Below are 17874 nucleotides of genomic sequence, written 5' to 3' on the forward strand. Positions count from 1 at the left end.
TAAAAGACAGCATTTGTCCATTGCTGTCATGTGAAGTCTTCTGTCTAAAGTAGTTATCAGGAACTGTGAGAAAACCCATTGAAGTTGCCTAGTCAAGTGTGAAAATTTTCCCATCATTCCAGCACCACTGACCATGACAGAGGAAAAGAAAAAGGGTGCAAAATCCGTCAACATGTTGCACCTTCTAATTTACATTCATGCCGTGGAATAGACAGGGGAGCACAAAAGCCCCGTATTCCATCTGGAAACCTTTAGCGAGCCATCATGGGGATAGAGAGGAGGATAGAATGAAAATGAAGTGATAGAAAACAATATCACAGCGCTTATTCTTTAAAGAATTCAGATTTAATTTGCACTCATTAATCTGGAGGTAGTAACCACTGGGCTCCTCAATTCCCATGTTCCCACGACCCAGTGTAAAATCACAGGTTTGCAGACAGTATTTTGACTGACGTGTCTCAAATGAGGTATTTACATATCATTCAAACTGATCCCCGTCAGCCTGATGCAACAGTTACATAAAGCCCAAAGCTTAGAGACCAAATCACCTCACTCAACCTTCAATATAAAAGAGCAAACCCAAGCAAAATGTCAGCAAATCTGCAAGAATTTCCTTTGAGAAACTTGTTTTCACTCTAGAGCAACAAACTAATTTTAGTGAGAACTGTTTCAGGATCATTTTACTATATTAAAAGGGTTCACCCAAAAATGAAAATTCTGTCATTATTTACTCACCCTCATGTCGTTCCACACCCGTAAGACTTTCCTTCATCATTCTTTTTTATGAAATCTGAGAGCGTTCTTTCATTCCATTGACAGCCTACGCAACTACCACTTTCAAGCCCTAGAAAGGTAGTAGAGACATCATAAAAGTAATCCATGTGACTCCAGTGGTTTAACCTCAATTTTACGATGCAATGTGAGTGCTTTGTTTGGGAAAAAAAAAAAAAAAAAAACATAATTAATCTCCAACGCGTGCTCACAAGAGCAGTACGACGCATCCGTGGTGTGTTGATGTGAGAGCAGACACTGTTGCGTGAACTCGCGTTTAATATTTTGTTTTAATATTTTAATAATTTGATTAATATTTTGTAAATAAAGCAGTAAATTATGTTTTTTTTTTTTTACCTTTCTGGGGCTTGAAAGTGGTAGTTGCATAGGCTGTCAATGGAGGGACAGAAAGTTTTCATTAAAATAATTAAAAATTCATCAGATTTCATTAAAAAGATCTTCATTTGTGTTCCAAAGATGAACGAAACTCTTACAGGTTGGGAACAACATGAGGGTGAGTAATTATTGACAGAAATTTTTATTTTTGGGTGAACTAACCCTTTGATGTAGATTCAGCACCCTGGACAGCGACTAGAGCACCAGATCTTCTTACGATTTGCCACTGACACATATTACAAAGCATATTGTATATAATACTTTGTAATATGCATGTAACTGTAAACTATTCTAACCATACAGGAATATTTTGTGACCATTTCTCCTGATAGTGAACTGAAATTATGGGCCTAGAGTAAAACTGGCCAACATGAATATAGCAGGTTAGAAAGGAAAATACTCTAAAAGCTTAATAATAAAAGGGCAAATGCAGTAGATATAAATAGTGTTAACAGTAGAGGAGCAAAAGGAAAGTCACGTATTTGATTTTGTAAAAATCCAATTGGCTAGTGAGTCTTTGATGAATGGGGCACAATAACTAGTCCACAATTACAGGAGTGCTTTCTGGAATGTTTGTTTTGGGTAATTCCCAAAGTCCCAATGAGTCAAACTGTATTTGATTAATGTTATTATATAATTACCCAGTTTTAGCATTCATTACAGGATTTACAAACACAAACGTCACAGTCAAGCAACAGAAAGTAGGTTTGCTTAAAATATGCACTCAGAATCATGATTATAAACAGAACGAGGCAATGAGTAGGAAGGAAGAATAAAGGGGAAGCAGGAGAGAAAGGAAGACAGAGGATAAGCCTCATGAAGCAACTACAAAATGCAAATAAATAGCTGAAACCTATAAGGAGCCATCACCAGTGTCTCTGCAGAGACACCCTAGAACCACATTCCCTGCGTCACAAATGCTACGAGCAAAACAGCGTGTTGATATTAAATCTAAATTGAAGTTCCTGGATGAGGGCTGGCTCCTTGAAAACAAAAAGGTAGATCAAAGGCATTTTCCTCACATCCAGAATTATCTTGCTACATTAGCTGAGACACTTACAAACAGCAATTATTAATGATGGAGGTCTTGATGGTTGTATAAGGCTGATCATATCAGTGAACCAATTTGAGGTTTCCTGCATGGGCAGAGAATATATAAACGCCACACAACCAAATACAGTGTTGTAATGAGCATTACAATTAAATGGGATAGTTCACCCAAAAATGAAAATTATCCCATGATTTACTCACCCTCAAGCCATCCTAGGTGTGTATGACTATCTTCTTTCAGATGAACACAATCAGAGTTATATTAAAAAATATCATGGCTCTTCCAAGCTTTATACTGGTAGCAAATGTTGTATTTTAAAACCCAAAAAAGTACATCCACCCATCAAAAAAGTAATCCACACAACTTCAGGGGGTTAATAAAGGGCTTCTGAAGCGAAGCGATGGGCTTTTTTAAGAAAAATATGAATATTTAAAACTTTGTAAACTATGATAACTAACTTCTGGCAAACAGCTGTACACAAGTCGAGTTACGGCGAAAGAATAACCTCTGACCCGACGCATAATTTATGCACCAAACGGAGTTTGTTTAAAAAGGCCTGATTGGTTCACCGGGCCAAGTTGACAATGGGACTACATGATGAACAATAAAAGACGGAATATTTGAAAGTTGTCTGAAAACTTTTTCTTTTTTTTTCTAGTTCTGTTTGATCCAATTAGTGGTGTACAAATTAAACACTTCGACTTTAATTTAAACCTTATTTCAATCATGACAACCCTCGGAAGATTTTTAGCATGGTAATGGATATGACAATGTTAATGTATTTGGTCTTGGTGGAATATATCTGATGAGTTGCTGCTGCTGTAGATTATAGCTGTTGTTGTTGATTATTGCTGCCGCGGATTATTGCTGCTGCTGCAGAGCAAGTACAGGAACTTGCTACTGCCAATACATATGCCGATATTCTGCTGTGAGTAAGACATAGCGCTGCTGCTGCACAAATAGCATATATCAATAACCCTTAGCAGATCTATACAGGTGGAGCTGGGGAAGGTGGAGGTTTTTAGAGGAACTCTGAAGCACGCTGCAAACTGCTATAGTGAACGTAACCAGCCATTTAAATGTGTAAGCAACAAGCTCATTGGCTGCAGATGTGAAATGGACCAATCAGCTTGTACCAAGTAGTAATTATCATCAGCTTGCTTTAAGACCCATCAGCCTGCGCCATCTAGAGTTTCATGACAGAACTATGTATGTACGCATAATCCACTTTCTGTGGTTCAAGTTTCTCAGCATGCACAGACTCCCTGTTATTCCTTTAAATAAATTTCCTAATTACATGCTGCCAGAATCCTAAAAGCTAGAAGTCCCATATGGTACAGCCAATGCTACCTGACTGCGATGAGGTGCTTTTGTTGGAAGTATTTTGTTTTTGCCAAACATTTTGGCAAATTTGAGACAGACAGTGTTCTTTTGAAAAGCTGTGGTTTCCTCCTATTTTTGTCCCTAGTGACCTCTCTGTGTCTCATGCAGCTCCTTCATTCTTTAGTAAAGGTGAAAGATGTATACAATCTGAGCAGAAACATGAGTGTACTCATTTATACTTGCCATACTGTTTTTGCAACTTCTTTGTAATGTTGCTGTAGTTATTTTACTTGGATAGTGTGAATGTTGTTCTGTAATCTTCAGGTACACATTTTCTAACTGGCCACAGCTCCTTAGTAATGTTTTTACTCTTTATAGCTTCTTTAGCATCAAATCCTTATCTGGGGTCTTCAGACATTTCTTTTGATCATGGCATGAGTCCTACTATGAAGATACTCTCCTGAATAGTGAAAGGAACATATTTTGCATTCACTGTATAGGGAAGGGACACACCACTCTAAACTGTCTGTAATCAACCTGCCATATGGTCAAATAACCCACTGAGGTTATTTGGCTACAGAAGAAGCATTCTAGGGCATTGTAGGCGCGTGATGTGAATGTTGTTACAAAAGATAACCATCTTAATTACGAGAATTTGTATTAAGAGCACTTAGTTACTAATGTCAAATTAAAAGTTTTACTATAAAGTACATTTTGAATCATTATGCTTTAATAATCTTGCCATGCTTTAAAGAAGTGAATTTTGATGTGTTGACTAACATACTAAAGCACATTTAAAGTACTTGATTATAATTTAACTGTAGTGTGTTATTCGCTATTACATTTAAAGGTAATATATTTTAAATGTACTAAATTGCAACTTCAACATTCTTCCAAATATCTGTCTTTGTGTTCAGCAGAACAAAAACATTTAAATAGGTTTGGAACAACCTGAGGGTGAGTAAATGATGACAGAATTTTCATTTTTGGGTGAACTATCCCTTTAACAGTGTTCAACTACAGCTCAAAACATTTTAGAACACGTTTACAATTTAGCATAGTCCACTTGTGATGTAGCTCACTACATTTTAGAACACATCTTTAGGCAAACAAATTATCCTCTCTCTAAAACAGTGTCCAAACCTGCTCCAGGAGGGCCACTGTCCTGCAGAGTTCAGCCCCAGTTTGCCTCAACAAACCTGCTTGGAAGTTTCTAGGATGCCTAGTAAGAACTTGATTAGCTGGTTCAGGTGAGTTTAAGTGGGGTTGGAGTTAAACTCTGCAAGACAGTGGCCCTCCAAGAGCAGGATTGGACCCCCCTCCCTGCTCTAAAAAGACTGAGAAAAATGCTACAGACAAAAATATCTAATTTTAAAGCTACATATTTATATTATTTATAACACGGCTTGACAGAACTTGCTTACCTCAGGTGCGCAGAGACTAGAGACGGGCAAGATATTTTAATGGTTCACTTGGCTGGATTTTACAGTGCTAATCATTTGTAAGGGCAGGCGAGCTGTGGACCGGGGGTGAAATATGAAGACTTTAGTGCTGGGCCCCTGGCTCTACTTTAATAATGCTGGTTGAGCTGCAAGTGGAAGTGAGAAGAACGCCATTTGGAGGCTTTGGATTCTCACTGAGGAGGGTGATACTAAAGGGATCACACATAGATGACCGGCAGACATAAACACAAGTGCACTGAACACAAAAAAAAAGGTTTAAACATCCAATTTTCTGGATGTGTTGCACACAGCTACACACATAATTCTTGTGCCACATATGGAGCTATCTGGACAGACTTGCAGGCTTTACAATCCAATGGAAACTCATGCTTGCAACAAAATTCTTCTAAATCTTGGCCGACATAATTCACGTCTTCCGGAGCTTTCAGAGTAAGAGGACGTACAAATATTCAGACATGCCACATAATGAAAGGAGCAGCAGCAGTAGAAAACAAACCACTTTCTGAATTCCGCCTTTAGCAAGAGTGGGATTATTTTCAGTTCGCCAGAAACATTAAGATTAGCTCAAGCTGTGAGTAATGGTTCCAGGCATTAGGGGAAAGGAAATAATGCCATTGAAACCAAGAGCTCCAACAGGAGAACACATAGTGGTTTACAACTAGAGAGAAATTTAGCCAGACCAGACTCAAGGTAATTCAAGATTTTAGCTAAAAAACATGATATATATATATATATAGCACTAATGATCACATGATGCTTATACCATAGGCATTGCTACTGACACACTATAAGATTCTGGCATAAAAAATACGTATTTCAGACTATTTCATGCCATCAACCTAAGTGAAAATGGACAGGACTGATTTGAAATACAAGCTGCAAGGAGTATCATTTGCCTACAGTCTGTTTTGTTGCAGTATAATTATATAACAAGGGAAATTAAAGGCGTAATTGATTTCCCTTGTGAGGACGTATGGCATTTTGTGTGTCATATGAGAGCAGGTCTATCAAATGCGTCTCTGTTTGTCAAAATGACCATCTGTTATATTTGCTTATATGTTAAAAGTATATTTCACCCAAAAATAAAAATTCTGTCATCATTCACACTCAACTTTATGTCATTCCAAACTTGCATGACTTTCTTCCTTCTTCTGAACACAAAAGAAGAAATTTTGAAGAATGTTTTTGTTCATACAATTAATGTCAATGGAGTCCAAACAAAAAAAGTTCTTTGTATGGACTAAAATATCTTTTTTTCTGTGTTCTGGAGGAGAAAGAAAGTCATAGAGGTTGGGAACAACATGACGATGAGTAAAAGATGACAGAATTTTCACTTTCGGGTGAATTATCCAATTAAAAGGATAGTTCACCCAAAAAACGAAAATTTTGTCATCGCTTACTCACCCTCAAGTTGTTCCAAACTGGTATGAGTTTCTTCTGTTAAAAACAAAAGATCTTTTAAAGAATGTTGGTAATCAAACACTTGACAGTAACCACAGTAGGGAAAAAAAAAATACTAGGGTGAATTCAGGTTGATTGGGACACTTTTCCCTAGTCATCTCAATGTCAAAATGTGTCCCAATCACCCTGAATTCACCCTATGTCAATGTAAAAAAAAGTCAATGGCGATTTGATTACCAACATTCTTTAAAATATCTTCTTTTGTGTTCAACAGAAGAAAGAAAATCATAAAGGTTTGGAACAACTTGAGGGTGAGTAAGTGATGACAAAATTTTCATTTTTGGGTGAACTATCCCTTTAAGTTGAATAAATCAAAGTGCAAAAAACAGCACACTCCAGTCCAAAAGAGAGGAAAAACATGCCAAAATCAGCCAGAGGTTTCTTACGCATCATGTAAACACTGTGGGAGAGAAATAAACCTGCCCAATGTAGAGAGGGGGAAAAAAATACATTTACATGTGACATTTCTATGTAGACGCTCCTCATGGATATATTTTTTATCTCAAGTCAATGCATGTGGAGACTGAGGGTTTCCCTACATACCACAGCATACTGGCATAATCACATTCTATGTATATCTGAAACAGGTGGGCTGCCTCTGTAGTGAGAGTAGGAGAGCGTTTCCATGAGAACTGTGACTGCTAAGTATTCACAGCCAGTATGAAAACTATGTGGCGCTTACTACTAGTTATGCGGGGCCAGTACAAAACATTTAAGAGAAAATGGTAGCTACATACGCAGAGAATATTAACTCAATAGACCTAGTTTAGTACAAGAGTAAAGTCAATCTTACCTGCTCTGACAGAAAGATGTACGTTAACAGAGGTTCATTTTGTTGAGTAGCTCTTGTATAGGCTGTGCGAAAAATGACAAGCAAGTTTGTACCTGAAACAATAATGTAGTCTTGAATAAATATGAGATATTTGAACGTGGGTGTTTCGTTTCATAGAATCGTCTATTTCATTCTGACATCAAGTAACCTGAAAACATGGAGGATGCAGTCTATTACTCATTTGTTGCAATCAGTTCGCTTTCTTTGTGTATATTAAACCTACCGTCAGGTTTTTAACAGCAAATAATACTGTATTAGTAGCACTGTAATGTGGTGTGGTGAGTAAATTCGTTGTACTTACAAAGACGGTGTGTGGATTCCGGTGGACACTGGCTGTTGACTTGCTGTAGTTCGGTTTAATTCACAGTGAATGAGCTCGGTGCGCGCGGCTCATGTCTCCATGGAGCAGCGGTGATGCGCGCGAGCTGTACAGCGGTGCAGTTCTTGATTTGACAGTTCAAACAATACAAACAACTAACACAAATCCAATCAAGTTGTAGACTAGAGACGAGACTGATTTTTAAGAAAATCTCGCGGCGAGAAAAAAAGAGCGTCTTACGTTAAAGATGAGACGTGAATGAAAACGCGATTCGAATTAAAAAGTGATCGACGAAAGATCTTCGAGATGTTTGGTAACACCAACTGCAGCCCATTCACCTAATTCCGAACACTAGAGAAAATATAAAATGCCTAATTCCAGCAATGGCATTTTAAGGGGGAAAATAGGCTTTCTGTAAAAAGCGGAGACTATATTATACACTGGGGGGATAGAGAGAGAGAAAAGAATGAAGAATGATCAGAGCCGCACATGGACGTGTGGCGCCAGAGGGAGTGAATGAGAAGATGTTAACTATACGCTCGCATCAGCATCAGCCAGCCTCGCCATGAGGAAGGAGGAGACGGGCGGAGTTTGTTGGAAAAGGTAATATGGAAATTAACACTCTGTTTCTCTTTTTGGCGAATGGATTCTGCAGAAAGCTGAGACGGTGCGAAAGGCGGCATTTTTTCAGCAGCTTGGACTGCAGAAAGGGGAGGTGACATTTTCCTATATAGCACGTGCAGGTTTGCCAGAGTGTCGCTGGCTGGCATGGCGAGCCAACACCGGACGATAATTCATCAAATTGGCACTGATGTAGCACAGACATATTAGAAATGCTAATTATCTTGGCTAGAGTGTAAAAGCACTTGCACATCAGAGGGGCTAAATTAATTTTGTACCATCAACATTGACCCCTCTACTGGTGACATTGATACTATTATGACACTTAGCAAGCAGTAACTTGTGGTTCAAAGGTGAACAGCTGTATCATTGAATCGCGTCAGGTATAATAAAAAGTTAGCCTCTAGTACATTTTCTTAAGGTTATTTCAATTCATAATGTTTTATGCAAAATATTCTCCTCTCTATTATAGATTAAAGAATGATTCGAAGAACTTTACTGTACTACTAGAAAACTCTTGTTTGTGGACCTAAATTGCCCTGCTGAGAGAAAAAATCATCTTAAAGGGTTAGTTCACACAAAAATGAAAATTCTGTCATTACTCACCCTCACGTCGTTCCACACCCGTAAGACCTTCGTTCATCTTCGGAACACAAATTAAGATATTTTTTATGAAATCCGAGAGGTATATGACTCATCCATAGACAGCAATATAACTACCAGGTAGTAAAGACATTGTTAAAACAGTTGACGTGACTGCAGTGGTTCAAATTTAATTTTAAGAATACTTTTTGTCTGCAAAAACAAAACAAAAATAATGACTTTATTCAACAATATCTTCTGTTCTGTGTCATTCTCATACGCTGTTTGTTCAGCACTTCCAGGTTCTATGTCAGAACGCCGACTCATTATCGACGACGCGGTTCACGTGAGCAACACGACGTATGCGTGTGATGCTGACGCAGGAGCCGGCCAATAATAATGAGTCTCCGTTCTGACGAACCTGGAAGCGCTGAACGTAAACAGCATATGAGAATGACACAGAAGATATTATTGAATAAAGTCATTATTTTTGCGCACAAAATGTATTCTCGTCGCTTCATAACATTAACGTTGAACCACTGCAGTCACGTCGACTTTTTTAACATTGTCTTTAGTATCTTTCTGGACCTTGAAAGTGGTGGTTAAATTGCTGTCTATGAACGAGTCAGATACCTCTCGGTTTTCATCAAAAATATCTTAATTTGTGTTCCGAAGATGAATGAAGGTCTTACGGGTGTGGAACGACATGAGGGTGAGTAATTAATGACAGGATTACTAACCCTTTAAACCAGCCTAAACTGGTTTGCTGTTCTTAGATGGTCTCTTAATCACCCTGTTGGCTGGTTTTGGAACTTTTAAGCCACCCATAGACCAGCTTGGTCAGGCTTGGAGAACATCTCAAACCAGCAAACCTGGTTTAAGATGGTGCTTTTGTATTGTATTATTTTTTGCAGCAGCAGTGTCACAGCAACGAAAAAACCTAAATGATAATAACAGTATAAACAATAAAATAAACAGTAGCAGGACCCTTTATTTATACTCTGCTGTAACCAAACTTGTATGTCTCCATGATGCTGTTAAAGAGGAATTCTCTTTGTCTTTTTTCATGTTTAGTGCAATGTTGGATACCCAAATTCAGTTGGTGCAGCTACATAACATTACATATTGCGTTTTTACACATTTTTTATGTATTTATGTGTTAAAATGAAAAAGAGGAACTGCATATATACACCAAACACAGACATGCTGCAGTGTAGACCTAGCAAAGATTATATAAAAATATCTATATGCAGCAATCTACACAGTAACAGGTCCTATTAACCTATATATATTTCTGTGTTGTGCAGACATGAGTCATAAGCAAAGAAATTACCAACTTCTTCTAATGACTCAACAACACAGATCTCTCCTGCCATCTACAGTTCGAACAGAGAAAATGCGCATTATATGACCACAGTTCTTGAACAGAAATAGCTAAATATGTTCTCTTGACTGCGAAATTTATTGGCATTAAATCAGTATACTGTACAGCAAACCATTCAAAGTAAGGCCAATTATAGAGACGTCAAAAACTCGCCATAATAAATGAATCATAACTGAGCAAAGCATAATCTCCTTGTGACTGATATTGCACGGAGACCTGCACCACCAAAATCACTCTGTTTTGAGCTCCACTCAGTGCAAACAAAGTTAAACGGTGCATTTCTTTTGCAAATTCTCTCGCGACAGCGTCCTCGGGAAGCGCACGATGTACATCTTCCCACGCTTCCGCGAGACTGGGGCCCGTGTGAGGTAAACAAGTCACGGGGCAGCAAAGGCTCGAGAAGCCCTATCGCAACAGTGACGTTGCATCAGAGAGCGCCAAAAACACCCTAGCAGCGGGCTGTGATTGGCTCATAGAACAAGCCGAACGCCGTTTGATTGGCTGAGAGCGGAGCACTACTGTAAACGACGACGGACAACAACAATATTCGAGCCGAAATGAGATCATACACACTGTAGAGATAACAACAACCGGACTGGAAATTTGGCACGCTAACGTTACTCCTTGCGGCGAGAAGACAATCACTCCGACTAAATGTCACGAAAAACGGAAAATTTTTTTCATTATTTTTGGCCGACTACGTTTTCAGATGAGCGCGACTCAACCTTAGAAATATGAAACTTATATAAGTAGCAATTGCAGTTATTGTTGTTGTTTGGGTGTGTCACATGCCATGAGGCAATCAATATATGTTGAGAACTGGAGAAGCTACTCTTAATCATACAGGAGATAAGAAGGGAAAACATCTAGTGCCACTACCAACTTGAGTTCCGGAGAGACGAACACATTCATATCTTTTGTCCTGGAATTCGTCCAGATCCACAGGTATGTGTTTAGGAAAACCAGTTAATGTTAAACTTCGTGTTAAGAAATTCATTTAATCATTGAAAACCTTGTGTTACTAAGTGTTCTTTGTGTAATACAATAGGTCATTAATTGTTTTAACACCTTGAAATTTCAATATTATAATAATAATATTGTTCAATAATATTGTTCACCAGCTCTCACGATGGATAACACATTGCATGACCATCAAGATGATTCCAGCGCCTTGGATGGCAAAAAGACATCACATCTGGAAGAGACAATCAAGAACCATGGGCAACATCAGGATCAAACCTTGCCAAACATTTCTCCTCAAAGTGAGAGCTTCAGACAACCACATTCGCCATTAAATATAAGGAAATGTATAAGTTGACCTAGATTTAACAAAAAAATTCTCTTACCACGTGATCACATGCTTTTGCAGGGCGTGTGCGGCTCTATTCAGAGTCTCAGGTGTATACAGTCAGCCGCTGGCAGGACGCAGAGCCCCAGGATGGAGCATCGGCGGAGGAGAACGGAGGAGCGGGAGATGGACTTCCATTCAGAGGTCGTTCTCAATCCGCTCCTGCTGCGCTGTGGAAAGCAAAGAAGTATGGGCGGCAGCTGAGGAGAATGAGCGATGAATTTGACACATGGCTTGACAAAGGGGTGAGCCAGCTATATTTTACACTAAATGCATTTCTATTTGATAGGTTGTCAGCTTGTGGTCTTAAATATGTGAAACCTTACATATAAAGTTTTTTTTTATTGTTTCTAGGAGGTGAAAAGAGTGAAACAGACCTACAGAGGATGGTTCTCATTCCTCTGGAGTCCCAAAGAAGAGGAGGGCAGAGAATGAATTTAACAATGCTTTACACACTATAAGAACAGTTACCAGAGAGCTGCTCTCAGATGAAGGCTGGTCTTATCACCATCATGGCCTTTTTGTAATCAATGTGCTCTAGCTACTGCAAAACCAATCTGAGAACGATAGAAATGCTGTATCAAGTTTTACCACTGCAATAACGTACGTTTAATTAAAGTAATTGTCAGTGTAACTTCAATTTGACAATCTTAAAAGGGACAATCTCTCCTAAAATACTACAATTCATTGGACAATCTTTCTATATACGGATTTAAAAAATGAAACCTCTATTTAAAAACTATTTATTGATATGTATTAAGTTCATATTTGGCAAAGAAATGTGTTCTATGATGTATTTTATAGATTGATATATAGATGTGCGTTTTTGTTGTACTAAAGGCTGGAGCGGTTGCTTGCAAAATGTAAATATATTTCAAGGACTGTGACACCGGATAAAGTTGTAAGGTTAGTGACGGTAACAATAATACGGGTAAAGTTATTTCAGTTAATTTATTGATATATGCTACATCTCAGGTTTGTTTGTTTGTTAATGCCAAACCATTGTGGTGAATAACTTGTAAGAGTGGATGAAATCAGTTCTGCCATCTTTTTTATGTTGAATATACTTGGATATGTCACCAGGAAAACTGAACAATTATTTAATTGATACTTTCATAGCTTTGCAATTCATCACTGCCTTTCGTGTACATATTTCTTGATTGTAAAGTTGTCTGTTTTCTCTATTGATTTTTTTTTCCTTTTATATTCCATCTGCTGGTCTTGTATGTAAAACAACATTCAGTTTCTGCCAAACTTGAGGGGAAGCAAATATATGCAGATGGACAACAAGTGCTATTTCTGTACTATCAGTCTTGCTGTGCTTATGTGCTCCATTCATTTTTTTAAGATCCTTGTACATATTTATAGCTGTTAAAATAGATTGAATAATGGATGAACTGTTTAAATACTTTTTAAAACAATCAAGTTTTTATCTTTTTTCTATAATTTTGTGGTTAAAATAAATGATTTTCTGGGTGAAGGTAGTGTTATGTTTTTGTCTCAAACAGGAAAAAATCCAGTTTGAAACGAGTGTTCCAAGTTGTAGAAATTTACTCTGTATTCATCTAGGTTTTACACGGTTTTGAAAAATATTTCTGATATTTTCAAGAAAATTCCAAATTTAAATAACGTATTTTCCTTACACCTTGAATATATGTGACTGTACACATCTTAATGTATCTTGTTTTCAAATATCATGAATTCAAAATTAATTTTTAGTGAGACAAACCACATTATACAACCTGAACTAAGCTTTCATCACAGCAATAAGGTCAATAACATACATATACATCCAGTTGTACCACCCTTACATTTTTGACTTTCAATTTAAAGCTGCAGTCCGTAAGTTTTGCCTCTTTGTCGCCTTCTGTTTGAAACCTGCAATTGCAGTTATTTGCGGAATTATCATCTTTACGTGGGTTGTGCATCGGCACGGCTCCTCAGTGCGGATGAATCCAATGTTTGCTGTCAGTCACCACACCAGTGTGGATACTGTACTTCGAAATCACAGATTATAGTCTTGGAAGTATGACCAAAATAAGAATTTTCACCGGAAAATGTAACCTGAACAAGTAACATGTCTGCCACTTTTGTTCTGACCAACTGAGAAAAAAACCCATTACAATAAATTGCGCTGCCAATGGTGATTAAAGGGTTAGTTCACCCAAAAATGAAAATTCTGTCATTAATTACTCACCTTCATGTCGTTCCACACCCTTAAGACCTTTGTTCATCTTCGGAACACAAATAAAGATATTTTTCATAAAATCCGATGGCGAAGTGAAAAGATTCATAAAGCTTCGAAGCTTTATGAAGCAGCGTTTTGAAATCGCACATCACTAGATATTGTCATAAAGTCGTTATTTTGGGGTTTTTTAGGCGCACAAAAAGTATTCTCGTTGCTTCATAACATTAAGGTTGAACCACTGTAGTCACATGAACTGTTTTAAATACGTCTTTAGTAGCTTTCTGGGCATTGAAAGTGTTAAAGGTTTAGTTCACCCAAAAATGAAAATTCTGTCATTTATTACTCACGCTCATGCCGTTCCACACCCGTAAGACCTTCGTTAATCTTCGGAATGCAAATTGAGATATTTTTGTTTAAATCCGATGGCTCTGTGAGGCCTACATAGGGAGCAATGACATTTCCTCTCTCAAGATCCATAAAGGTACTAAAAACATATTTAAAGCAGTTCATGTGAGTACAGTAGTTCAATATTAATATTATAAAGCGACGAGAATATTTTTGGTGCGCCAAAAAAAACCCAAAAATAACGAATTATTTAGTGATGGCCGATTTCAAAACACTGCTTCAGGAAGCTTCGGAGCGTTATGAATCAGCGTGTCGAATCCGCAGTTCGGAGCGCCAAAGTCACGTGATTTCAGCAGTTTGGCGATTTGACACGCGATCCGAATCATGATTCGACACGCTGATTCATTATGCTCTGAATCTTCCTGAAGCAGTGTTTTGAAATCGGCCATCACTAAATAAGTCGTTATTTTGTTTTTTTTGGTGCACCAAAAATATTTTCGTCGCTTTATAATATTAATATTGAACCACTGTACTCACATGAACTGATTTAAATATGTTTTTAGTACCTTTATGGATATTGAAAGATGTCATTGCTCCCTATGTAGGCCTCACAGAGCCATCGGATTTAAACAAAAATATCTTAATTTGTGTTCCGAAGATGAACGAAGGTCTTACAGGTGTAAAACAGCACAAGGTTGAGTAATTAATGACAGAATTTTCATTTTTGGGTGAACTAACCCTTTAATTGTCTTGCTGGCAATGCATGCCTCACTGAACCATCGGATTTTATGGAAAATATTTTAATTTGTGTTCCAAAGATGAACGAAGGTCTTACGGGTGTGGAATGACATGAGAGTGAGTAATTAATGACAGAATTTTAATTTTTGGGTGAACTAACCCTTTAAATCTAATGATCACTTAGCTCATATCACATCAAAGCCGTGCAAATTATTATTATTGTTATACTGTGTTCTCAAATTGTTAATGTTAACAACATCAGCATTGCATGACTATGTGTATTTAGAGTGTGTTAGCTTTACCTCTAGATTTCAATTTCTGTATACAGTCTCAATCTCTAACGTTAATTTGTCATACCATACAATCCACCATTAAAATGATAAGTTTAATTATTGCAGCTTCTATGAGAAAAGGCAATAAATGATCAGTCACCTGCAGTATCCTCACATGCCATATAGCCTACTAGCTGGGACTCCTTCTTTATGTAAACAGACGTGACGTAATGACGCAAAGATGAACGGCCGCATGCTCGAATTTCCCGTGGAAACCTACCAGTACCACTCGAATTATAAAACATTATTACAAGCGTATCGTTGTGAATCGGGCTAAGGTAAGGAGATAGTTTTGAACACTGGCCGGTTATGTACTTGCTCAAATTGATTCTGTATAGTTTTTAACCAAAAAAAGTTACAGACTGCAGCTTTATAAAAAAAAGATTCAGAAATTAAAAACATGCTCATCATTGGTGTTTCCAAGTCCAAGTCTTTTTTTGATCTACTACAACATGCATCAACATGACCATTTACAATGATAATCTTTATTTTTTAAATCATTTTGCACTGGTTTTAATAAAGAAATTGTCAAATCAGCGCTTAAGCTATTTTGCTAGAGTCTCGTTTACAAAACCGTGTTCCACAATTTAGGGCGTTCAGCCTCATTATATCCATCTCACTTAGCTCAAAGTCAAACACCTTCGCGTTCTCCTGCACTCTGCATGGCTGCGAGGACCGAGGCAGAACTGAGATGCCTTGCTGCACAGCCCACCTGAGGAGAACCTGGGCAGGGGTCCTACCACAGCTCCTCACTATATCCATTACCTCTGGCTCCCTAAGGAGAGCTCCTTTACCCAGCGAAGAGTAGGCCTGGAAGTGAATGCCTGTATTTATACATAAATCCCTCAATTCTCTCTGGATCAGCTTCGGTTGACACTCTATCTGAAGGACCGCTGGGGGTACGCGGCAACTCATGAGCAGCTCTCTAATGTGCTTTGAGGTGTAGTTTGAAACCCCTATGGCCTTGAATCGCCCGCTGGCATAGAACTCCTCTAGGGTCGCCCAGCTTTGCGCCCGATACTCTGAATGGCGAGAATCCCCTGGGTCAAGACCCTCCATCCCAGGCCAGTGCACCAGATAGAGGTCAATGTATTCACAGTCTAGTTGCTCCAGACTCCTCAGGCAGCCTTCCTTTGCCCTCGGCCCATGGTCTAATGGGGCAAGCTTGCTGATGATGAACACATCTTCACGGCTTAGACCATACTTGGGCAACAGCTCTTTGAGGACTTGCCCTAGATGTGCCTCATTTCCATAGACCGCACCTGTGTCAAAGGCTCGGTATCCTGCTTGAAGAGCAGAGCTGACAGACCATTTCAGCTGCTCATGGTCCTGTAGCTTGTATGTGCCTAAACCCAAAAGTGGCATCTGCACTCCTGACATCAGTGTTACTGATGGTACTATCATTTTTATATTGCAAAAATTCAGCCCTGAAAAACATTGAAAACAGGAAAATAGTGTTTTTTTTTTATTTAAAGAAATTTGGCAACTGTTTTTTGTAACTAGTTGGTCAACACAACATTAAAGCTCATAAAGCTTGTATGGAAGCTTGTTTCTATCACCGAATAAAAAAGGTAACTGTGACTTTTTATCTCGCAATTCTGAGAAAAAATGTCAGAATTGTGAGATAAAAAGTCAGTTACCTTTTTTAATCTCACAATTCTGACTTTTCTCAGAATTGCGAGATAAAGTCACAATTGCAAGTTATAATGTCTAGATTTTAAAGTAAAAAAATTTCCCCCCTCAGAATTGGACTTTATAACTTCTAAACACGACTTTTTATCTCACAATTGTGAGAAAAAAAGTCAGAATTTCGATAAAAATGTTAGAATTCTGAGATATAAACTCACAATTGTGAGAAAAAGTTTTATAATTGTGAGAAAAGGAATGTATAACTCCCAATTGAGAGTTTATTTCTCGCAATTCTAACATTATAACTCACATATCTCGCAATTCTGAGAAAAAAGTTAGAATTTTGAGATGAAAAGTCTTACATTTTTTTTATTCCGTGGCAAAAACAAGCTTCCATAGAGTCGTTTCAAAAGAAGAAAAAATTAAAAGGTCAAAAAAATATACAAGGATGAACCCTAACATGCATTTAGAAAATAAATGGGTGAATTTATTTCATGCAGACATTCTGGAGGTAGATTTATATTCCCTGGATCTTGCATCCTTAAAGGTAAATTTAAGTTTGTGTGTTTAAATTGGATAATCTTTAAAGACTGACTACACTGCTTAAGAGTCATGAAGGTTAATAACCAACCACATAGGCTAATCTTGACATTATGCTAAGAATGCAACTAATGAAACTATTACCATAATGACCTAGTTGTTTCATATTAAAAATTGACAACGGACCATACGTAAAGGTAATATTATCAAAATCTTAGAAATGCGATCAATTAGTTTTGCAATTGCTATATACACAAGTATTTTGTGTTTTAAGTTTTCGATGTTTATACTCACGCACGTAAAGCAGATGTCTGGAACGTCAGAACGCTGTTCGAATTCAAACAGAAAGCGCGCCAAAACGCCAAAGGATCCGCGTGCTCCAACAGCACGTGACGTCATACAGTCGCTGGAGCCGTTTCCTAAAATGGGGTGATGGGTGCAGGGTCTGTTTTCGGGCAGTGGAGGGCGTATTTTCATGCTAATTTGCATGATCAGACTCTTTTGTGTGTGCGCACGCGGAAATTGAGGCAGAGGTGACTGCAGAAAAAAAG

General features: G+C 38.0%; 2 protein-coding genes across 5 annotated transcripts in view; both read right to left on the reverse strand.

The window, feature by feature from the left end:
• Nucleotides 1-8862, reverse strand: part of slc8a4a (solute carrier family 8 member 4a) — a 69782-nt gene extending 60920 nt beyond the window's left edge. Inside the window, exons 1-2 of one of the 3 annotated variants that reach the window (XM_051878685.1) lie at nucleotides 7599-8862; nucleotides 7259-7320 (exon numbers count right to left, since the gene is read on the reverse strand). The gene's annotated coding sequence lies outside the window, so the exon portion shown is untranslated. Of the gene's footprint in view, nucleotides 1-7258; nucleotides 7351-7598 lie in introns of all 3 variants that reach the window. The other 2 variants (XM_051878683.1, XM_051878684.1) reach the window with 2 other exon arrangements.
• Nucleotides 8863-15620: 6758 nt separating this feature from the next.
• On the reverse strand, nucleotides 15621-17773 carry zgc:110782 (uncharacterized protein LOC541358 homolog). 2 transcript variants are annotated; one of them, XM_051877923.1, is made up of 2 exons: nucleotides 17622-17773; nucleotides 15621-16581 (listed from the first exon to the last, which is right to left on the reverse strand). In XM_051877923.1, the coding sequence occupies exon 2, from the start codon at nucleotides 16556-16558 to the stop codon at nucleotides 15695-15697; it is 864 nt and encodes a 287-aa protein (XP_051733883.1). In that variant the 5' UTR covers nucleotides 16559-16581; nucleotides 17622-17773; the 3' UTR covers nucleotides 15621-15694. The 2 variants fall into 2 exon arrangements, with proteins under 2 accessions (XP_051733883.1, XP_051733882.1); XM_051877922.1 differs by having other exon boundaries at nucleotides 17618-17773.
• Nucleotides 17774-17874: the final 101 nt, after the last annotated feature.

Source organism: Ctenopharyngodon idella, chromosome 21 (assembly GCF_019924925.1).
Source record: "Ctenopharyngodon idella isolate HZGC_01 chromosome 21, HZGC01, whole genome shotgun sequence".
NCBI lineage: Eukaryota > Metazoa > Chordata > Actinopteri > Cypriniformes > Xenocyprididae > Ctenopharyngodon > Ctenopharyngodon idella.